The sequence below is a fragment of the Heterocephalus glaber genome, unplaced genomic scaffold, assembly GCF_053883595.1.
Source record: "Heterocephalus glaber isolate CG9 unplaced genomic scaffold, H.glaber_assembly_v1.0 deba00001497, whole genome shotgun sequence".
Classification (NCBI taxonomy): Eukaryota; Metazoa; Chordata; class Mammalia; order Rodentia; family Bathyergidae; genus Heterocephalus; species Heterocephalus glaber.
The window spans coordinates 712,922-736,502 of NW_028258320.1; the positions used below are offsets into that span (position 1 = coordinate 712,922).

The following is a 23,581-nucleotide window of genomic DNA, read 5'->3' on the forward strand; positions in this document are numbered from 1 at the left end:
CCCCATCCATCGAGGGCCCATTCCTACCTGGAAGCTCCACGCGGCCCGGTTCACCACAGGCCTGGCTCGGAGCCGCCTTCGAGGGCTGGAACCCGACCAGGCGTCGCCCGTAGGCAGCGCCCCGTGCCCGCCAGCGTCCCAGGCCCCGGCGCCTCGACCTCGGGGGCCTCCAGCCCGCTCAGGCCCTGCCTGCCCCGCAGCCCCGGCCCGGCCAGCGGCTGGGACCCGCGCTTGTCACGCCGCCGGGAGGGCGGCCCTGGACTGGGGAAATCCCCGCCGGCTGCACCTTCTGGGGCGTGGAGAGCTGAACTGAACCCGGGGGTCGCTGGGTGGGGATGGCGATCCCAGGAGGGTTTTGGGTTCTGTTTTTGGTTTTTTGAGACAGGGTCTCACTGTGTAGCCCAGGCTGGCCTCTTAACCCATGGGATCCTCCTGCCTCAGCCTCCTGAGTGCTGGGACTGCCCGGGTGTGTCACCCCACCCCGCCTAGCGAGCCCCCTACTCTGAGGTGTGGCGGGGACAGCTGTGGCCCACGCTGCCCCCCGCAGCCTTCCCGAGCACCGCGTGTGCTCATTAGGCCCACACTGATGGCCCCTCATGGGACTCGGCTGAGCGGAAGGGGACAGAGGCTCCAGGCGAGGACAGCCTCCTCCCGCGGACTTTCATCTCCGGCTGCACCGCGCCCCGCTCCCGACGTCCGTTCTGTATTTGTCTCCTCTGGCCTCGCTTTGCAGAACAGCACCAGCCACAGAGTAGGTGCTCAGCTCAGGAATACATTATTTTATCTCCCGACTTCATGCGGCAGGCAGGGCAGAGGGTGCAGTCATTCGCCTTACAGAAGTGGAAACTGAGGCCCAGCTCCCTAACAGGCACTAGGTGAGGAAGGACGCTCGGTCCTCTGCGTCCCCAGCCAGGGCCTTCCTACTGCGAAGCAGCCCCGCACCTTTTATTTTGAAACGGCCTTGCTAAATTGCCCAGTCTGACCTTGAACTTGTAACCCTCCTGTCTCAGCCTCCTGGGACGCTGGAATTACTGGCCCGCGTCACTGCACCTGGCTTCCTGCTCAGAAATTTGATAGACAACTTGAGGATAAGAAAAGAAGATAAGTTTTCCCAGCAAGCAGACTGGGAAGATAGGAATTTCAGAAACAGTGACCCGCAGGTTGGAAGAGGAAAAGGGACACTAAGGTTGGACAGGGGGCTTCTGGGTGCCTCGGCCTCACCCCCACCCCTGCTCCTCACCCAGCCCTCTGTAGGTGGTGAGCTGCTCCCCAGCAGAGGTGTCCGGGCGGGCTGAGCGCTCGCAGAGGAGCTTGCCGGGGGAAGCTCTCACCGCCCGCAAGAGAAGGTAACCGGCCGGCGCTGACGCCCCCAACACGGAGGCCTGGCGCCACCTGGTGGACGCGGCTGTGAGCTGCTGGCCTTTCCGTAGATTCCCTGGTCTAGACGGGGGAGCAGCGGCTTGGGCCGAGCCTCCGTCCTCAACGCGCTCGGAAGGCCCCGGCTGAACGCGCGCTCAGGAGCTGGGCAGGGGCCACCCCTGTGCCCTGTGTCGCCTGGCTGGGAGCTCCAGGCCCTCCCGGTCCCCGCGAGCAGAGCATCTAGCCGGGACCCCGCTGATGTCCGGAGGCGGCTCCATAGGGGCCCATCGGCTCCTCACAGAGCGCCCGCAAGCATCCAATCTGTGGAATCCATCCCATTCTGCTCTCAGAGTGGCTGCGCCTGTCCTAGACCATCTTCTTCGAGGTCTTTACAGATCTGGAATTGAGGCCCCAGGTGCAAATCAGCCCCTGGCCCAGCTGCAGGAGGCTTCCAGTTTACCCAATCCAGCACTGCTTTCCCTTTTCACCTTGGCCCCTAGGCTGCTCGCCCAAACCGGAGTTTCTGCCCCGTGCCTTCCTACTGATGTTCAGTTTGTGACAGTGGCGTGGAGCAAGGGACATTCTCTCATAGGTCATGTTCGCCTGGTTCTGGAAGGCAAAGCAGTCTACATCAGCCTCCACCCCACACCCCGCACTTCCTAGGATTCATTGTCCACACACGGAAAAGGTGGATTGGGACACTCCCGTCCCATGGGGTCATTGTGAGGATTTAACCCACGAAGGCACACAGCACAATGTAGTATGAGCTCATTAAACAGAATTGCTGCTGGCTGGGCCTCATTTCCTTGCCTGTGACTACTGGGGGACTGAACCAAATAAGCAACCCTGAACTTTAGTCATTTGCCTCCTGCCAGCCCCTCACGGGGGGAAAACTCGGGCAAGTTGTTCACCTGTGTGCCTCAGTTTCCACACCTGAAGCACCCGCTTCGCAAGGCTGCTCCAGGGTCTAAGCGAGGGCGACCAGGCACTGATGCGTTTCCGGAGACACTGGGACTTTTCTCTTTTTACCTCACGAACTTTGATTAAAAAGGACACAGTGCATCGCCCCTGCGCACCATTACCTTGGCGAGTCGGATGCGTGTTTTAAATCCTAGTTCGAAAACAAATGAGTCTGCGGACCGGGGTGAGCTCCCCGGGGTGACGGCTGCCCCTCGTGTCCCCCTGAGTAAAATGATCGCGGCACCTCCAGGGCGCGAGCTGGTCCTGCAGAGCCGAACAGCTCGTGCCTGACGCCCCTGGGCAGGTGGAGGCGCGCGAGGCCCGAGGTCACCACTGACGGGGATGAGGCTGGCACCAAGCAGCGCCCTGTCGCCCTCTGGTGCACAAACTTAAAAAGACATCCCTCCTGCGAGGGGATGCACAGCGGGGCGCCCAGCGCGCAAGTCAGGCTGCTTCCAGGTTCCTGCACAAATCCTCAGCTGAGGGCGTATGCGCAGTGCACACACTGGACAACTGTACCTCGCGTTCCTGTGGGTGGAGACAGTTCTAAGACTCATGGGATTCCCCGGGCTGTACTAAAAGGCTATCCCTGCTTTTTTAAATTGAGTCTCCCTAAATTTCCCAACTGGCCTCAAACAACCTCTCGAGTAGCTGGGATTATAGGCCTTCACCAGGGGACCCAGGCTGGGCTAGAACTTGGCGATCCTCCTGCTTCAGCCTCCCAGAGTGCTTCAACATTTTAGGGGTTTTTTGGTGCGGGGTTGCTTGCTTGTTTGTTCTTTAAGTAACAGGTGCTGGGGAAGGTTGTGGGAGGAAGAGGAGAGGGCAGCACCAGGAGGAAGAATCCAGGACAGGTCCCCCCATGCCCAGGGTCCCCGGGCCGACCTGAGCCCGGGGCGCGCAGGCGCAAATCGACGTTGCTGAGCGGGTAGAGCTCTCGCCGGGCGTAGCACAGCAGGAGCCAGAGCCTTGCGTCCTTGCCATTGCACTGAGCCCGCTGCAGGCCTGACTTAGTCACACCCCGCGGCCCCTCCAGGCCAGGCCGCCTCCTCACAGCAACCCGCTCCATGCCCCCTGCCCTGCCCGGGCCCCTCCTTCTCTGTCATTGGGTCCTGAGCAAGTGCGCTGGGGCCAGGAGCACCTAGAACTCAATAAATGAGTGCTTGGATGGCTACATAGTCCTATGAAGAGCTGCTGTTGTTACTCTTTATCAAGTGAGAAATCAAGGCTTCCAAGTCACGGTGGGAAGTCCAAGGTCACACATGAGACAGCCCGGCCTGGAACCATCTAAAAAAAAAATAAATTCCAGAGTTTGATCCCCGGTACAACCAATCAATCAATCAATCCATAAAATTCCACCTGGTGGCTGCGTGCCATAAAGATCAGAGCTCCATGGGGTTATTTCCACAGGTAGAAAATGGGGCCGGGCGTGTGGCTCAGTAGGACAGATTGCCAGTGTGCACGAGGACCTGAGTTCCAGCCCCAGCACCCCCAAAACAAAATAAAGCAATAACTGAAACAATGCTGGGTGTGGTTGCGCACACCTGTGATCCCAGCACGTGGGAGGCTGAGGCAGGAGGATCTTCATGAGTTCAAGGCCAGTTTGAACTTCATAGCAAGACCCTGTCTCAAAACACCAAGAAAAAAAAAATGAAGACCGGGGATTTAGCTCAGTGGTTCTGCCACCTGCCTTGCAATCAAAAGGTCCCGAGTTCGATCCCTGGTAACCCCCCCCCAAAAAAAATGAAGCAAAAGAGAGAATTATCCAAGACCACACTTTGGCAATGACAAAGACCAACCCACCTCCGTCTTGTCGCCAAAAGACACAAGAAGCAGGCTTCATGTGCACTGTCTCGCTCATGCCACCAGTAACCAGAGAGCAGCAGCTGTGCCAGGCACCTGTCAGTTCTGGGACGGGGCAGCCAACACCCAGGTGGGAAGGACCCAAGAGCAGCCTGATGACACCCGGCCAGCAGCTCAGAGGCAGGCGTGGTGGCCACAGAGGCAGAAAGCAAGGATGTAGCTGAGGTCCACAGTGAGAAGAGGTTTCCTCCAGGAACAGTAAAGGGGGGAGGGTTAATACCGAGCAGAACAGGGTCGGTCTCTGTCGGGAACAATGCTACATAATTTTAGGGAAAAACCATTTGATTAGGCCTAGTTCTCCTGCCTACAGGCCAGCTATGGCATCTCGAGACATAATTCCATTTTGGCCCCCGGTCACAACTGAGACCTCAATGATCCAGTGATGCTGTGATGCTGTAGGACAAGATTACACGGGTTGAAGACATCCTGGGAGGAACCAAATCTTCATCTACTCAGTTCCTCATTGTTCTTGGATTGTTACACTTTGTTTATCCCGATGTACTGAAGTCTCTGCAAGTCATTTGTTACATCTCTTTCTCCCGATGGACTGAATAAGAGGTGCAGTAAACTGGGGACTTTCGTCTTTGCCGCCCAGAGCAGCGCTGATCAGACCCAAAGCTCAGCTTCTTCTCAGTCTCATTTTTTCTACCTCTCCTGTATAATAAGTTAGTTCGCCTTGTGCTGCTGTGGCTCGCAAGAGACTAGGACTTACTGAAGAGATTCTAGTAACGTCCCCTTTCCCTCTTCCCTACAGGTCTCTCTCTTTTTCCTTTTGAGACAAAATCCTGCAAAATCACTACAGAGCCCCACAGATTGGGCTCAAACTTTCGATCTTCCTGCCTTAGCCTCCTAGAGTGCTGAGATTAAAGGCAGCAGGAGGCTCAGAAGTAGGATTTTAATTCAGTGGGTGTCTTAGTTACTTTTCTTGTTGCAAGACAAAATATCTGACACACAAAGTTAAAGGAGAAAAGGTTTATTGTAGCTCACAGTTCATAGAGGTTTCACTGCATAACTGGCTGGCTCCAAGGCAGGGTGGCCTGGCAGAGGAAAAACAGTCCGTGGTGGACAGAGGACAGCGAAACCACAGCCGGCCCTCCCTTTTACCCCTTCCAGGCTACCCGCCTTTGGGTGGTGCCACCCACACCCAGGGCGAGACACTTTAATCCCAGCAGCCACACCCTAGATCCAGCCACACCCAAAGCCCCACCTGAGAGCACTGGAGGCTTTGAGGGATGTCCAGATCCAGCCCTAGCAGTGGGAAAGACAGTTGGTCTAAGATATGGTGGAAGGTGCAAAGGGCTCTCTATCTAGAAAAACTGTATTTCCTTCATCGTGTGAGACCTAACTAACTCCATTTTAAAGTTTGACTCCATCATAAATATAAGACAGTAAAGTGGCCTTGACATAAATTCCACTTCACTGAAGTCAACTATTCCCCTAGTCTCCTTTGTGCCCATAAACTAATGATAAAATGTCCTTGCTGTGGGACAACAGATAAAAAAGAGACACAGCTCCTAACTCAATCCACCGTCTGCCCAGAAAACAGATGCTCCCGGGCCCATTATCTATAGAACATTCTGTCAATGTGCTGATTGTTCCTTTTTCCATGAACTCTACATGTAGCCACCCCTCAACCCCCCATGCTTGCTAAATATCAACCAATCATGTAACTGCTAAATGGAACATCCCTAAACCTTGCAGTAGCCACAATAAAAACCCTGCTGATTTGGAATTCGGGGCTCTCAATCCTGATCCGCTGCATCAGTGACGGTTGAGTGCCCCGCTCGAGCTTGAATAAACGACCCTCGTGTGTTTACATCGGAAACAGCTCCTTGGTGGTCTTTGGGGACTTTGCAATCTAGGCACAACAATTGAGCCCCAAAATGATGCACATGTGGACCCTCACTTCCCACAGTTTACAAAGCCAATTCCACGTTGGTGAAAGAGTTACAAGTGAGAACGATGCAAATCTTAATTGAAGTAAAGATAGAAAATCAGGAACTCTAAGCCAGGGGAGGGGAGAGCTGGACCACTGGCCCAGGACAGAGTGTAGGCAACAGGGAAAGGGGACATTATTACTAGAACCTCTGCAGTGAGTCCTAGTCTCCTGCGAGCCACAGCAGCACAAGGCGAACTAACTTATTATACAGGAGAGGTAGAAAAATGAGACTTTGAGAAGAAGCTGAGCTTTGGGTCTGATCAGCGCTGCTCTGGGCGGCAAAGACGAAAGCTCCCAGTTTACCAATCGGGAGAAACAGATGTAACAAATGACTTGCAGAGACTTCAGTACATCAGGATAAACGAAGTGTAACAATCCAAGAACAATGAGGAACTGAGCAGATGAAGATTTGGTTCCTCCCAGGATGTCTTCAGCCGGTGTAATCTTGTCCTGGAGCAACACAGCATCACTGGATCATTGAGGTCTCAGTTGTGACCAGAGTCCAAAATGGAATTATTTCTCGAGATGCCATAGCTGGCCTGTAGGCAGGAGAACTAGGCCTAATCAAATGGTTTTTCCCTAAAATTATGTAGCATTGCTCTCGACATTACGGGTCTAATAAAAGTGAAAAATGCATTTGACTACACTGATTCTGAGTGTATGCCACACAACCAAAACAAAACTAAGAGAGGACAGAATTCAGGAGAGATGGCGAGCAGCGGAAAGATAAGATGTCCCGGCCCTGCGTGACAAACCGAGGCCTGAGCGCCCCCTGGCGGTCACGGCCCAGAGCGGGGAGGTGGGGTCGACCTTCCATCCCCACCTGCAGGCAGGGAGAGTCAGCTGGGAACCCTTTTCCTGGTGGGGCGAACCCTGCCGAACCTTGCCCACTCCTGCGTCCCAGCCCACCTCCTACCTCTCCCCCAAATCAGGACATCATGATTGTCCCCAGAATGGGCCTGCTACTGCTCTACTGTACACCTTGGTTTGTCAGACCAAGGGCAGAGCAAATTGCAGGGTAGAAATGTGGCTTGTTGGGGCCAGTGATGTAGCTCAGCAGCATAGCACCTGCCTGGCAAGCACAAGGCCCTGAGTTCAATTCCTGGTATCAAAAAAAGAAAAAAAGAAATGTGGCTTGTGTAGCCCAGCCTGGGCCACTTAGTGACTCTGTGAGGCTCTGCCTCAAAAGAAAAAAGCAAAACGGCTAGGGATGTGCAAAGGCCCTGGGTTCAATCCTGAGACACACGGGGCGGGGGGGGATAGACAGACAGACAGACAAGGGAAGGGAGGGAGGGAGGGAGGACATGGCACTTCCCAAAGCCAAGAAAAATTGTTCACCTTCATACCAAGGCCAATAGGCCCTGACTATCAGACCGGAAGCTGGAGGTGGAGGAGGGAATGTGGTGCTCAGGGATGAAAACTGAGTTTCTATAACTGGGAAACTGGGGGCTGACATCGCCCCAGCTGTCTGAAAAGCCAAGCCTTCATCTAGTGTCAGCAGTTTGCTTACTTGGGATGTTGCTGGCAGGAAAAGGAGTCATTTGGTGCTGCCTGTCTTCTAAGACTGGGAGGTGTTTACTGAGGGTCAGAAGTGTGTTGTCTGAATATCTTCCAAGGAGTCAATAAACAGGAGTTGTGGCCCAGGGATTTAGCTCAGTGTCGCCACACCAGCCTCGAAAACGCAAGGTCCTGAGTTCGATCCCTGTACCAATTTTAGTATATGTGCTGCCAAAGCGAGCACTCGATCTCTGTACCTAAATAGGAGTTGTGGAACTAGAGAGAATGCATGTTGGATTTCCCTCTCTCATCTATCTCTTTCCTTCAGTCCCTAGTACTCCAGGATCTGCTGCTGGGGACAAGAACAAGGCTTCGAGCAGGGGATCACAGGCCACAGTGACCCTCATTGGGGGCTGTGCTGCCCACTAAGCCACGAAGAGGAAATTCCCATCACGAGAAGGACACAGGGGACCTGGTGGCCCTCTCAGAAGCATTCCATTGAAAGGCTCCTGTCTTGGTTGGACGTTCTGGTGCCTTCACTGAAGACCCCTGGTCACTCAGTCATCCATTCAACAAATGTTTAGTGAGCCTCCCAGCTTGGCAAGTTGGGTCTTAGGGAAATTTGATCTTCCAGGGACCCAGGGAGACTAGCGAGCACTGTTTGAGGAGGGTTTCTTACAGTTGTGTTAGATTTCCATCCTTAGGTCTTTAGTCAACAGACAGGATGATAGATATCTCAAAATCGGATCAAATTGTTCCCTTTTTTTTTTTTTTTTGGTACCAGGGTACTTTTCTCAAAGCATCTGAAAGGGCACTCACTCAACCTTGTAGGTAGGGTTAAGTTCCTGGGGTCAGATGTTCTTCCCCCAACCCTGCCAATCCAACGCCATCACCTGCCAGGCTCAACTTCCCCTTTCCCTGAGCAACACGTGGTGGCCTCTAAAAACCCAGAAGGCCTGCCCATCTGTGCTCCCCGCAGTGCTGACTGAACTTTCTTGATCTTCACTTCTCCTTCCCTACCCTCTCCCCCAGCACAAGGGAAGGGGCTTGCATTTCCTCATTTGGAATACTAGGGAATTCCCGAGGTGACAGGTGACAGCGAGCTGTCGCCATGTTACAGTCCGCGACATGCTCAATGGGACAAAACATAGCAGCAGAGCCCTCGTGGAGCCCTGGCCTTTGGAACCTTGTGACCTTGAAGATGTCACCCAGCTCTGCGGCTTCCCAGCTTTGCCAGTGAAACACAGGAGAGGTTACATTCAGTTACAGGCGCTGCATGGCTCCGTGTTCCTGAGGGAGGAACAGCACCCAGGAAAGGCAGTGGAAAGGAGATGGCCCTGTGGTCATCTCTGGGTGGATTTGGCTGTATTTTGGGGTTTCTGTATTTTTCTTACATTTCTCCGTCATTTCCTAATTTTTGACCATAAGCACTTGGTACTTTTGTAACAATAAAAATTAAACATAGTTCCCTGAAAGAAGGTTCTAGATACACACAACAGTGCACTCTCCAGCCAATAACTCAGAATCCCAACCTTGGTCTTACAGCGAGGCCTTTCGGCCGCCTCAGCTGGTTGTCTACCTCCTCTCACTTCCTCACCACGGAAAAGGTAAAACCCAGCAGAGTCATGGGAACTGAAGGAAGGCACTTCCTTGAATAAGAAGAGTTTGTGAGTCACTTTTTTTATTTTCCAGTCAGCTTTTCTCCCCCTCTACCCACAGAGTCGCCCTGGCAGCCCAAGAGCCTGGCTAGAGTTTCACATTTGCCTAGGACCCGGGTGCCCACAGGTGGCCTGGCTGTGCTGAGGTCCCGGGCCAGCGTGGCCTCCTGGAGAGAGGAAAACCCGGGGGCGGGCGAAGGTTCAGCCGTATTGAAATGCATTAAGGACTATTTTTAGTGGGAAATAGTGTTCCTTCATCTCTGCCAACAGACTGTGTCCACCTTCGAGGCCTGTCCCCTGCCAGCTCCCCACCGGGTCCCCTGGAAACCACGCTTCAGACTGGGGCGGGCGCGAGGCCCAGGACTCCAGGGGCTCCGCGCCACCACTGCTCCCCTCCCATGAGCTGGAGTGGGACCTCAGCCGGGTCAGATGCCGGCTCATTGTGGGGCCCGGGTCTAGGAGACAGGGCAGCCCTGCTGTCCCTTCTGAGGCTGGGGGAGAGGGGCAAGTGCAGAGGGCCCAGCGGGGTCCCCGCTTGTCCGGTCAGTGGACCAGGCCTGCTCAGGGACTCCTGGGGATCAGGGTGGGCCTAGGCCACCCGCTCAAAAGAGAAAAGCAAAGGACAGGAGCAGACGCTATGCATGAAAGCAAAGGGCAGACAGCCTCTGAGCTAGAGAAAGGTGCTCAGCTTTTACAATGTACAAGTTGAGCTGGGCATGAAGGTGCACGCCTGTCACCCTGGCACTTTGGGAAGCTGAGACAGGGGGATTGAAAGTTTGAGCCCAGCCTAGGCAACTGAGTGACTTAGCAAGACCCTGTTTTGAAAGACAAAATAAAACAAGGGCCAAGGATGTAGCTCATTGTGAAGGTCCAGGGTCAATCCTCAGCACCAAAAGAGAAAGAGAGAGAGACTGAAGTTGTTCTAAGATATCAGGTTTTACCCCTTAATTTGGGAAAACTTCAAAAATGTAATGATGTCATCCGTGAAGAGGCAGAGCTGGCTCTAAGTGGTGCAGCCCCACAGAGGCCGAAGGCCGGATGTGGCAAAGTTACAAATGCACTGACCCTTGACCCAGCAATCTCAGCACTAGAAACTCAACCAATACACCAGCACACACCCAGCACACACATGCTTTTGTGTTTAACCAAGGTTTATGACGGCAAATGGCTAGAAATAACGTATGTCCATCAAGGGGGCTGAAGGCAGGTCCCAAGTTCCGAATAGCACGGGATGAGGTGGCCTGCAGGCCATGTGCGCGCTGCTACAGTCAGGACAGCGCGGAGCTGAGACCTGTGCTCAGGGCTCGGAATCCCAGCTACCTGACTTACCAGCTAGAGCCCTGCAGCAAGTTAATCTCTCTACTAACTGCTGCCTCCATGTCCTTAATGGTAAGGTGGAGCCAATAATAATAATAATAATAATAATAATAATAATAATAATACCTACCACATTATTATGAAAAGCAAATGAATTAACATTTGTAAAACACCTAGAACAGTGCCTGGTCACCATGCTAAGCAAAAATTAGAGCCAGGAGCACGCCTGTAATCCCAGCGCTCAGGAGGCTGAGGCAAGAGGACTGCTGTGAGTTCAAGGACAGCCTGAACTACATAACAAGACCTTGTCTCAAAAAAAAAAAATTGAGGTACCCCAGTGTATATTATATGCTACTTCTGTGTTTGTGGGACATTACACTCATCAGTGTAATCCATTGATGAGTTCATGGCAGAATGTGCTGGTGGGAGGCGGGCCCTGTAGGAGGGGGTGGGTCACTGGGGGCCTTCAGAGGGTACATCTCTCCCTCTGGCTCTTCCTTCTCCCTCTGCTTCCTGGCTGCCATGGATTGAGCAGCTGTCCGCCACCAGGCTGTCCCACCATGTCATTTCTCCCAAGGACTGAACCCTCTGAAACCGTGAGTCCAAATAAACCTGTCCTCCTTTGAGTTGTGGGTGTTGGGTATTTGGTACCAGCAACACAAAAGATGATACATACATTGTGTGTGTGTGTGTGTGTGTGTGTGTGTGTGTGTGTGTGTGTAGCCCTTCATATCCAAGAGTCTATATGCTCAGATTCAACTAACCTAGGACTGAAAATGTTCAGGGAAAAATTATTTCTGTACTTAATATGTACAGACTTTTTTTGGTCATTATCCCTAAACAATTCAGTATAACAACCTACTTACATTGCATTAGTTTTTTTTTCTTTTTTCTTTTGGTACCAGAGATTGAATTGGGACCTTGCGCTTGCAAGGTGGGCAGCGCACCACTGAGCTAAATACCTGGCTGCATTAGGTTGTATAAGTAATGTAGAGATGATTTAAAGTGTACAGGAAGGTTTGCATAGGTTATATGCAAACACTGTGTTATTTTATGAGTATTCACAGTGCATTCTGGAACAATTGCTCTCAGATAAGAATACATGTTTCATTGGTATGTACAAAGAAACTCTGGAAGGAGGAGTAACAAACAAACTAACTGGAATTCAGGGTAAAACATAAGAGCAAGTGCCTGGCACTGTGACACATGCCTGTAATCTCAGCACTTGGGAGGCTGAGGTAAGAGGATTGCTTTGAGTTTGAAGCCAGCCTGGGCCACGTAGTCTAAGGCTAGCTTGAACTACATAGGGAGACCCTGTCTCAAAAAAATAAAGGGCCAGGGATTTAGCTCAGTGGTTCTGCCGCCTGCCTCGCAAGTGCAAGGTCCTGAGTTTGATTCCTGATACAAAAAAAAAAGTGCAAGAGTTTTCACTCTAAACTGTTTTATGTTGTTTTGATTTTTTGAACCAAATGAATAAATACCTATTCAAAAGAATTTTTTAAATAAATGAAAAGGAAATATCAGAATCTGTTCTATGCCAGCTGGCCATAACCTAAACTGATCAAAATAAATGGAGTTTGCCTGAGACACATTAAAAAACAGGGACAGTTCCCTTTGGAAGGACAAATGGGACACAGTATCTACAAAATTACAAACCCGTATGAGCAGGGATATGTGGCATCCCTTCACAAAAGACATATGCTCAGAGGTTGCATGCTCAGTAAAACAATATTTATTTCATTTTTAAATTAGTTTTTTTTTAAATAACAGTTTTCCTATGAAGAACTCAAGATGCACACAGAAAACTTTTAATTTATAACAACAAATGTTCTTAATACATACAATCCTTTTAACAGGGGCTAGGAGGCTATGAGACAGATTTTTTTTAAAAGTGAAAGAGAAAGATGAAGTTCAGAGGCATAGAGAATGAGCCCATAAATTCAACCAGCACAGGGTCTAATCAGACCCGGGGAACCACTCAGGGGTAGGATAGGAGTCCAGTTCCTGCTGGAGATGAGTTCGGAACTCACTCAGGTCTGGTGCTCAGGAACCTGATTGGTCAACAGCAGAGTAAGCCGCCCACGGGCAGGCCGCAGGCCGGTGCTGGGCAAGGCTCAGGGTGCTTAGGGAAGACATGGAGGGTCACAGAGGGAGAAAGGATAAACAGCAGGAGGAAAGACAGGACACGTGGCGTCAGAGCCGGAGAAGGGCTGGGAAGGCCCCGGCGGCGGCGGCGGCGCTGATGGTGTGGAAATGGGGTGGCAGATGGGCCCTGTGTGGGCCCTGGTTTGAGGATGAGGCCCTACCCCACTGCTGGAAGCAAGGGCGTGGAGCGTCCTTGCAGGAGCGCTGCGGTCCCGGGCTCCCAGTTACTCCTTGGGCTTCACCACAAGGCATCGAGGCATCACACAGCTCGCTGCCCCCGACTGAAAGGCAGCGGCCAGGGAGTCTGCGGTTCTCCACGTACTCGCGGAGAAGGCTGTGAAAAGCGAAGGCGTGGAGCCCAGCAGGCCTCAGGCTCTCACGAGGAGGAGGAAAGCAGAGCTGACATTTACGTTCCTTTTACAGCCAATGGTTATTCCAGAAGAGGCGCAGCATCACCTGAAGTCTTCCAAAGACAAACAAGACAAAGCGAGCCAGTGCGTCTCTGTCTTCCTGTCGAAGATCCTGTTCACAAAAGAGAAATAGAGAGGTCGCAAAACAAGAGCATTAGAATAATCCAAGTTAGAAATCTGATGCCCTGGAAAATCCTGATTCAATCCATACAGCAGACAGACAGTTTAAGAATCGCACGAGCTGAACGCAAGCAGCCAGGTCTGTCCTGATCCTCCCCGACGTCTTGGAAGTTTCTCGGTGCACCTGCCCCTCCCCAGCCCCCTTGGACTGGCGACTAAACCCAGGGCCTTTGCACTGAGCTACGTCCTCGGCTCTTTTTCTTTCTTTCTTTCTTTCTTTCTTTCTTTCTTTCTTTCTTTCTTTTTTCTTTATTTATTTGGAGACATGGTCTTGCGAAGTTGCTAAATTGCCCAGATGGGGCTCAAACCTGTGATCCTCCTGCCTCAGCCTCCAAAACTGCAGGGGAATTACTGGCGTGTGCCCAGCTTCTCCATATTGACCATCAGGAAATTGCAGCTCTGTTTTCAGGGCTGATGACCCATTCCTCTGGCTTCTAGTGGCTTCCCAGCCACTTTCCTGGTCTCAAAGAAGGAATTGAGTGTGCTCGGGGCGCATAGCAGGTGCTCAATAAATATTAGTTGAATGAATGAGTGAGTGAGAAACCAATAGCAGCAGGATAAGGAATGTAGACATTGTTCTTCCATTAGCTGGAAATCACGAAAGGATATTTCCCCTTCTGATAACGATATCAGTCAGGAAAATCAGATGCATTTCCTTCCAGTGTGGTAGGTGAGAAAAAGTACAGAAACCAGATCAGAGGCTCATAATTTGCAACTCAGGTGCTGAGTGACCTTAAGGAGGTTACACAACCTCTCTGAAACCCAAGCGCTTCTCCTGTGTGTCTGTAATTTGTGGGACTGTTGGGATAATTAAGGGAAACACGTGGAAGTATCTCAAAGAGTATCTGGAAGAAACTGTTCAAGAAATGTTAGTTTCTATTCCTCTTTCTAACAAACTAAGAATTTCCCAGGGCTGGGGATTTAGCTCAGTGGCGCCATGCCTGCCCCACAAGCACAAGGTCTTGAGTTTGATCCCTGGTACCAAAAAAAAAAAAAAAAAAAAAAAAAAATCAAACTAAGAATTTCCCTGTGCATGACTGGATCTTTCAGGCTCCAAGAGGAAACAGTACAATACTCAAATCAGGCTACTTCTGGGAGGGTTAGAAGGAAGCCACTGTTCCCAGCACTCAGAAGGAAAGAGTCCTGTGGAATAGAATTGCAGAGCCACAATTAAGATTGTAAAAGCCGCTTGGGAGGCTGAGGCAGGAGGATTGCTGCAAAGTTTGAGGCCAGCCTGGGCTACACAGTGAGTTCAAGGCCAGCCTGGACTACATAGTAAGATGCTGTCTCAAAAAAAAAAAGATCCTAAAAGCAATTGGAAGCTGAAGGTATGTTATATGAAAATACACTTTATATCTAGAGAAACAATGTGTCCCAGATTTTTTTAAAAAATAGCAACAAGAAAAATAAGCATTTGAACACATATCCCACACAACTAAATGGTAAAATAGATGTTCTTTTGAGAAACACAGATCCCTTCTGAAAACACAACACTTGCCTAAGTGAAAAGAATGCGGGCAGTGCAAGAACAAAACAGTCAGTTCAGCAGATGGAAGTGCAGTCTGGTGCGTGCCTCTGGCGGTCCCAACAGTGGGGTAATGGGGTCTAACTACAGCCGCAGCAGGAAGCCCTCTGGGGTCCTCGTGACCACCAGATTTAACAGAGCACAGACGCTAAATAAACGATGACCATCTGTGAGGGAAATATGCTCTGGCACATCTGGAATTCCGTGAAAGTTGCTCACTGAAGTTCTCATTGAAGTACCAAAGGCTTTAATGCCTTAGAGAGGAACTTAGGAGAAATTTTTTTTAAAATGTTTAGACAAAGTGTTCTAAAATGCAATTTTACAGTATAAAAGAAGATATAGCTCATAGTCTAGGTAAAGCCAGGTGCAAAGAAAGCTACTGCAGACATAAGGATAGATATATAGAATCCAGAAGTGAATCATCACATCTCAAGACAGTTCAATAGGGCGAGAGTAGCCTTTTCAACAAATGTTGCTGGGAAAACTGGAAACCCACATGCGAAAAACAGGCAAAAAAGGGGCCGGGGATTTAGCTCAGTGGTTTTGCTGCCTGCTGTGCAAGCGCAAGGACCTGAGTTTGATCCCCGGTACCAAAAAAAAAAAAAAATAGGCAAAGGGTCTGAATAGAGGGGATAAATAAAAGACTGATAAGTGCATGCGAAGAGACACATCAGGCATCTAGGCATCAGGACAGCCCAAAATAAGATGCCACGTCACACCCAGCAGGACAGCTGCCATCAGAGAGACAGCAACAAACGGTGGAGAGGATGTGGCAAAACTGGACCCTCGCACACTGTGAGCGGGCCACAAGGTATAATGGTAAAGCTGCTTTGAAAAACTGAAACTTTGGGAAATTCCCACAAAGCAAAACAGAATTGACATAGGAGCCAGCACTTAGACAAATCAGAGACATTTGTCTACACAAAAACAGATACAGAAATGTTCGCAGCCTCATCATCTCTAACAGAGCAAAGAGTGGAAACAACTCAGATGCCATCAGATGCATCAGTGGTGCAGACCAACAATGGAGTATTATCCGGCGATAAAAAGGAAGGAAGCAAAGTACACGCTGCAACATGAACGAACTGTGAAAGGGACATACGCTAAATGGAAGTGTCTTGTGAGAGGCGCCTTCCTGTGTTCCACTTCTTTGAAAAGCCCAAAATAGGCAAATCCACAGAGAAAAAGGTGGATTGGTGGGGAACATAGGGGAAATGAGAAGCGACTGCTAATAGGTTTGGGGTTTCTCTTTAGGGTGACGGAAATGTCCTAAACTGGACCATACTCATGGCTGTACAAGTCTGTGACCACACGGAAAACCAGTGAATTGTACACTTCAAATAGATGAGTTATACAGTATATGCATTGTTTTCCCAATAATGCTGTTCGTTAAAGAAAGAAAGAAAGCAAAGCTGGGAGCGTTCAGCATCAACCGACTGAGCTGGAAGGATTAAATGTATGGCTTGGGCGTCAACTCCCATTTAAAGTGTAAAGGAAGAAAACCGGGGGGTTTATGAGAGGGTCACTTGTGGGGCGGGCTGAGGAGGCACCGGAAGTGGAGGGTTGCACTTCCTCCTGCTCCGATCTTCCCTTCAGATAAAGGAGACATGAGTACTCAAATAGCTGAACAAAAAGCAGGAAAGCTGAGGTAAAGACTGCCTAAAATTTATAAAGTACAGGCATACATGAAAACTTTCCTACAGAGAAACTGGCAGTTCAGTAACCACCACACGTGTGCAGTAATACGTGACACGTAGCAAAGAGGGCTTCAGCTCTGAATACTGAAAGGGCAGGAGCGGAAAAAAATCAAATTTTTTGTGGAGATAATACTTAGTGATCATTTTCTGTGGATCAGCCTCTGTTCTAAGTGACAAACACAGATTGCCTCATTTGATTTTCACAATCATATTTGATATTGATTTATATAAGTCTGACTTTTTTTTTGGTACCAGGGATTGAACTCGGGACCTTGTGCTTGTGAGGCAGGCAGCAGCACCACTGAGCTAAATCCCAGGTGATATTGATTTATAGATATATTGCCTAGTAGAGATTGAACCCAGGGCCTTTACACTGAGCTACATCCCCGGCCCTTTTTTATTTTGAGACAAGGTCTCACTAAGTTGCCCGTGCTGGGCTCAAACTTGAATTCTCCTGCTTCAGCCTCCCAGAGTGCTGGGATTATAGTAATGAACCACCATGCCTGGCTGTCACCTCATGTCATAAAGAGGCCCAGGGAGGTTAAGTAACTTTTCCAAAGTCACACAATAAGGAAGCAGTGAGCCAAGCTTTGGAACTGGTCTTTCAACTCTAAAACCAGCACACTGAACTCCTTATGCCATAGCTGACTAGGCATTGAGTGGGAAGGGCATGTGTGAGCGTTTCTTCCGTGTACGTTAAGCTTCCAGGGTAGCATTCCTCTATGGTTGTCCATTGAGGTCAGTAGGTAAAGCCTCCGAATGAGGTTTCTTCTGTGGTACTGGGGATTGAACCCAGGGTTTTTCACGTATTAGGCCAGCAACCCCTCATATCCCACCCAAGAAGAGGCCTGCCGAAAGGGGTCCCCTGCGGAAAACTTCCAGAGGCGGGGGGTAAGCCCACCCCTCTCTAGGTCCCATGCTCTTGGGCCCAGGTGACTGGAGCTGGCTCTGGTAGCTGGGGCAGCAGGGCAGAGGAGCATATGGGTTTGGCAACAAGCCTAACATGGCTTCCAGCCCTAGATCAGTAGCTTCCCCTGTGCAACCTAGGAAGTTACTCAACCTCTCTGAGGACCAGCCTTCCTCATATGAAAATCAGGAATGATAGTCCCAACTCCATTAGTGGTTGTAAGAATGAAGAAAACAATGCTAGTAAGGTCCTTAGCATGACCCCTGGCAAATAGCAAGGGCTCAGTAAATATTATTATATAGCTTTGGTTTTTCTTCTATATCAAGTTAACCTGAGAACTAGGACTTGATGCAGCCTGTGAGCCTACAGAGAAGCAAACACCTTAAAACCCAAATTCTTAAGCCGGGGGTAATGGGGCTTCCCTACATTCTAGCAGTCAGGAGGCTGAGGCAGGAGGATTGTTGTGAGTTCGAGGCCAGCCTGAGCTACATACATACCTAGGCCCTGTCTCAACACAAACAAACAAACCCAAATTCTTATCTTGACCTGCAACACCCTGAACTCCAGACTGGTTCTTCCAACTCCTACACAACTCCAAAACTTCTCCTCATTTGTCTAACTGGAATTTCAAGCTCAAATAGGGCCCTGTCTTGTCCCCAAATCTGTCCTTCATCTCAGTAAACAGCACCACCATCCCTTCAGATGCTCAGTCCCCAGACACTGGCGTCGTCTGTTATGGTTTATATCTAAATGTCCCCCACAAGTCTCACGCACTCCTAGGCCAGGCTTTCGGAAGATGACTGGATTATGGGATTTATAGCTGACTTCCTAACAGGAAGGTCACCATGGGAGTGACCTGGAAGTGTTTATCTCCCTTCCTGGCTCCTCCCTTAGCTCTCTCTTTCCTGGCTGTCATGATGTGAGCAGTTTTCCTCTCAGGTCCCTCTGCTATGCTGTTTCTTTCTGGAACTGCTGACCATGGGCTGAAGGGCGCACCAAAACAAACCTCTCCTGCTTGAAATTGCAGATGTTGTTACGTGTCTCAGCCAGGAGCAAAGTGACTAAGGCATCATCCATGACTACTCCTCTCCCTGCCCACATCCCAGCCATCGGCTGGTCCTGTAGGCTCTACTTCACTCAGTACCCCTCTTCCTGCTCGGAGCCCACCTCCCCGCCTGACCCTACTGTTTCCTGTTCACCTGCCTCATCATCTGCTCGCCCTACATTCTGAGTTTAAGGAGCACTGACTCATCTTCTGTCCTGCTCACTGCTCAAGCTACTGGGCCTGGCACACAGTATGCACTCAATAAACACTCATTCAAATGAAACCCGTTTATCTCACATGTCATTTGATCATCTGTGTTTCTTTTCTTTGTTTCCTTCTTGTCTACAGCATCCGTGTTGGGACCTCTCATTTATGCTTTGTCTTAGGGATGTTTGATTTGAAGGAAGGGCTGTGTGCCGTCCACATTTGGACCAGCAGAGAAAAGGGGACCCGGCACCCCCTGGAGACAGCCCGGTGGCCGTGGCGGGAGCGGCAGTGATGCACAGGAATCATCAGAGCTCCAGGAGGGAGCGAGGCAGCCAGCCTCCCACCGCAGCCCCACTACAGGCTGTGCCGGAGGAAAACTGAGCTGCGAGTCCATCACCCCGAGATTCCCAGCAGCGATCATCAGGCTCTCCTGGTGCCCCTTGCTATTGCTCATCACAGTCCGGAGAAACTAAGCAATTGATAGGACTCACATCAAAACCTTCTGACTGGTTCGAGGGCAGCCCCAAGCTAAGGCCCAGGTTCTCCTCCCACCCAGGCAGCAAGCGCATCGGGAAGCTTTTACAATGCTGGACACACAGGCCTCACCCCATGCCAATGAACTCCGAATTTCTCAGTGTTGGGCCCAGTGAGCTGTAATTCCTTAAACTGCCCAGGTGCTCCGAACCCTCATCCTACTCCGAGGGTGCGGAGCAGCTCCTCACACCCCACGCACACAGAGTGGGGGCGCATGAAGGGCCAGGTCTCCCCTGTCGGAGGTGCAGGTCTGGCGCTTTCGGATCCACACACTACTCGTGCACAGTGCCGGCCCTTCCTGGGCATCCCGGGCACGGGCAGCCATGGTCCAGTTCGCTCTTTGTCCGACGTGGTGGGGCCTTGCTCTGTTAACCGGGTCTCACCTGAACTGTCCTGCGGTGGATGCCATCCCCGATGCGTCTCAGCTGCATGGCCAACTTCCGGACTATCTCCTCCTGGTGATGATTCTGGCCAACGCCATTCTCCTTGGGTTGAAAAACCGGACTGTGGTCTACATTGATAGAAAAGAATTCAAATGCCATAACTTGGGTCAGGGATTTAGCTCAGTGGTTTCACCACCTGCTGCACAAGCACAAGGACGCGAGTTCGATCCCCGGTACCAAGAAAAAAAAGCTCAGAGTCAAAAGCCATAACTTGACTATCTGTGAGCACACCCAAGGCCCAGGTTCAAGCCAAGCACTGGAAAAGAGCAAGGAGGAGGAGAAGGAACAAGAGGAACAGCACATATGCTCAGTAAACACTCTTCATTGAGCTGCACCCCCACATATACAATTTTAAATTTTATGTAGGAAAATCAGGTGTAATTACATTTTAGTAATATATTTTACTTAGGCAAATATATCCAAAATATTATCATTACAACGTATAATCAACACAAAATTATTAGTAATATACTCTACATCCTTTTCATTATACACAAGTCTTTGAAATCCAGTGTTTATTTTCATACTTCTAGTACATTTCAATTCAAGTGTTAACTTCTCACTGGAAAACCTAGAACTGTATTTAGAGGTCATGGAGTTGACAGAAAAGCAGATGCACATGTTTAAGTTATTTCAAACGCCCTTAAAAGCTGCTGAAAAGTAAATCAATTGGGATTAAATTAAAATTAAGTAAAACTTTTTTTTTTTTGAGGCAGGGTCTCTCCCTTTGTAGTTCAGGTTGGCCCTGAACTCACTATGTAGCCTAGGTTGCCCTTGAACTCAGTGATCCGCCTGCCTCAGCCTCCCGAGTGCTGGGATTACAGCGGTGCGCCACCATGCCTGGCAAAATTAAGTAAAACTTACTATTCGCTTCTTCAATTACCACATTTCAAGTGCTGGATAACTTAATGTGGCTGGCAGCTGTGGCATGGGACACGCAGGACTGGAGTTTTAGTGTTTTGAAATTTATTTTTTTTTCCATTTAGTATTTCTGCCCACTCTCCTTGACTGAGGCCTCCAAATCTTATTTGCTTCCAGTGATCGTGGAGTTTTTTGTTTTGCTTTTTTTTTCTCTTTTCTTGTGTATGTGTGTGTGTGTGTGTGGTACTGGGCCTTCACACTGAGCTACAATCCCAGCCCTATTTATTTATTTATTTGTTTGTTTATTTATTTATTTATTTATTTTTGAGGTAAGACCTTGCTAAGTCACTAAGTTGCCCAGGCTGGCCTTGAACTTGCGACCCTCCTGCTTCAGCCTGCAAGAGTACTGGGATGACAGTCACCACACCCCGGCCCACTGAGTGTTTCTAAGCAACACTGTATAAACTACTTGCTGGGTGGTTGCTTACAACCCGTGGGTTGGAGATGATACAGTTCCCAAGTTCCTTTGGGAATACAGAGGAGAAGGGAATCAATTTGGGCTAAAGTCGATACAGGTACGGCTTTCTAAATAAAGCAAGTTTTGCCTAGAGTCTGTTTCATTTTCATAAAATGTGAAGACATGGCTAGGGATTTAGCTCAGTGGTTCCACTGCCTGCCTTGGAAGCACAAGGACCTGAGTTCAATCCCCAGTACCAAAAAAAAAAAAAAAAAAAATGTGAAGACAGACAGCCCAGGCAGGGGCCAGGGGCTCTGTGTGTTAATGAATTCACTTCTGCCCAGGGTAAGGCCCTGAAAAGGTGGCTTACCCAGCAGGAGAGACAGGTGAACTTTTCATCAAAACTTCAACCCTACCCCTTGTTATTTCCTTTTTCTATTGTTTTCAAACATAGGCCAGGTGCGGTGGCGCACACCTGCCTCAAAAGAAAACAAGGATCTGGAAACAAATGCACATTCACGAGCCTCTCATCGCATGCCATTTTGAAACAACACCCTAATATTGAGTTAACTCCTGCAAGGGTTATTAGACTCCTTAGAAAAAGTGAGCTGCAGCAAGGGCTGAGAGCTCGCCTGAGACGAGGCGCCAGGAGGGCGAGGAGAAAGAGGGATTAAGCAGGAAGCAAACTTCGCTTCTCCAAACAGCTCAGGGCCAGGCCAGCCTGCACCAGAAGCCGACGGAAAGCATATCGATGGGCCATTTACTAGAGGGGAAATACAAAATCTGGTTTCTGCCCTGGAAAAATGAAATACACCCAGGGCAGTTAGGCAGGCAGAGGGGCAGAGGAGGGAGCGACAGCACGGGAGGGCGCTTGCCCTCCCAGTCTCAGCCACCACTCGGGAGCCCTACAGGCCTGAGCTTGGGTCATCTCTATCTCGAAACGCCAGGACCCACGTGGTCCTGGGCACCACAGGGCACTCCACAGACCCTGGTTCCAATGCCAGAGCCGGGAGGAACAGGCAGATCGCTCTGGGAGTCTCCCCTAGACGGCCCTGCCTCTCCCGCTGTCTTGTAGCCAGCTTGTCCCAAACTACAAGAGCAACAGCTGCGCGCATCCATGTACACAGCTTTCGGTAGAGAATCTCACTGAAGACTGGAGATCCCAGCACTCGGGAGGCTGAGGCGGGAGGATTGCTTAATATAAAGGTCTAAATCCCATACATTTAATTCCAACACTCTTTTTAACCTCTACAAAACATACAGCTTTAATTTGGTAAGACTTTAATTTGACAACATTTGGGACATGGAGGAATCGTGTTTTTGCAAATCAAATTTGCAAATCTAACTTTCCTCCCTGTTCTCTCCTATGTTGGCAAAATCAAGAAGGAATTGAAAGTGAATGTTCCCTCCCTGAATAATACAGAAATTGCCAGGTCAAGTTTAAAGACAAACTCTCGTGGGGCCAAGGATCTAGCTCAGTGGCACCTTGCCTGCCTCAAAAGTGCAAGGTCCTGAGTTCGATCTCTGGTACCGAAGGAAAAAAAAAAAGACAAACTCTTATGGAAAGCCAGGCATCGTGACGCGTGCCTGTACTCCCAGCACTCTGGAGGCTGAGGCAGGAGGATCACTATGAGCTCCAGGCCAGGCTGGGCTACTTAGTGAGACTCTGTCTCAAAACAAAAAAAATGTTTTTTTCAATGAAAAGATAAATGTGACCCATTTTAGTCAATTTGATTATAATTAGTGTTGCATCAGTGACTCAGAGCTAATAAAAGTAAGACAGCCAGGGATTTAGCTCAGTGGTTCTGGCGCCTGCCTTGAAAGTGCCAGGTCCCGAGTTCGATCCAAAGTACCAAAAAGAAAGTAAAACAGTTAGGGCCACGAGGTCAAATCAGCTTTGGATTTTCATAAGCTAAGAACTTGGATTAATAGATCTCCCACTGTTAATTTTTAAGCCATATATTTAACTGCCGGTTTTATGTCTTCAGTATCAAGAAAAATTCTTGCTACGTGGCATACTTATCCTCGTTTGATGCTAATATCTTACCTGGGCTCCCGGTCATGGCTGAAATCGGCTGGGGGCAGACAAGTCCAGTCTTGTATGCCTTCTGAGGTCTGTACTTTGCCTTCAGCAAGTGGCAACAACTTGCTACATTGAGAGATGGAATCACAACTTGTTTAGGATCATAAACAATCCCATGCTGCTTTTGCTTCTTCATGTTTTTTCCCTGTTGGAAAATGTATTTTCAGAGAATGTTCCTGATATTTTAGTAAATATTTGGATGTTAGATGAATAGTGATCCTTCATCTGCATGTATTTTTATTAATTTTTTTTGCATCTCACTATGTAGTCCAGGTGGGCCTTGAACTCACTATGCAGCCTAGGCTGGCCTTGACCTGGTGGTGATCCTCCTGCCTCAGCCTCCTGAGTGCTAAGATTATGGGAGTATGCCACCACTCCCACCCCTCCTTCAACTGCTTTTATTCCACAAATAAATGGGTTATGGGTTTGGGTGTGGAACAGGGTGATCTCCAAGGTCCTTTCAAGTTCACATTTTTCTGGGTTTCTTGGTCATC

At 49.7% G+C, this 23,581-nt stretch overlaps 1 protein-coding gene across 1 annotated transcript; it reads right to left on the reverse strand.

The window, feature by feature from the left end:
- Positions 1 to 12,340: 12,340 nt before the first annotated feature.
- Positions 12,341 to 23,279, reverse strand: Pxt1 (peroxisomal testis enriched protein 1). The gene is made up of 3 exons (XM_021259436.2): positions 23,052 to 23,279; positions 19,627 to 19,754; positions 12,341 to 13,260 (listed from the first exon to the last, which is right to left on the reverse strand). The coding sequence occupies exons 1-3, from the start codon at positions 23,221 to 23,223 to the stop codon at positions 13,156 to 13,158; spliced, it is 405 nt and encodes a 134-aa protein (XP_021115095.1). The 5' UTR covers positions 23,224 to 23,279; the 3' UTR covers positions 12,341 to 13,155.
- Between the last annotated feature and the right edge of the window lie 302 nt (positions 23,280 to 23,581).

Bases quoted from the DNA above. Each gene is read 5' to 3' on its own strand.
- Pxt1 (XM_021259436.2), bottom strand. From the start codon at position 23,223: ATGAAGAAGCAAAAGCAGCATGGGATTGTTTATGATCCTAAACAAGTT. The intron at 19,755-23,051 runs GTAAGATATTAG...CTATCAATGTAG, and splicing joins AGCCATGACCGGGAGCCCAG to ACCACAGTCCGGTTTTTCAA. The intron at 13,261-19,626 runs GTGAGACCCGGT...TTTTGTGAACAG, and splicing joins TCCACCGCAGGACAGTTCAG to GATCTTCGACAGGAAGACAG.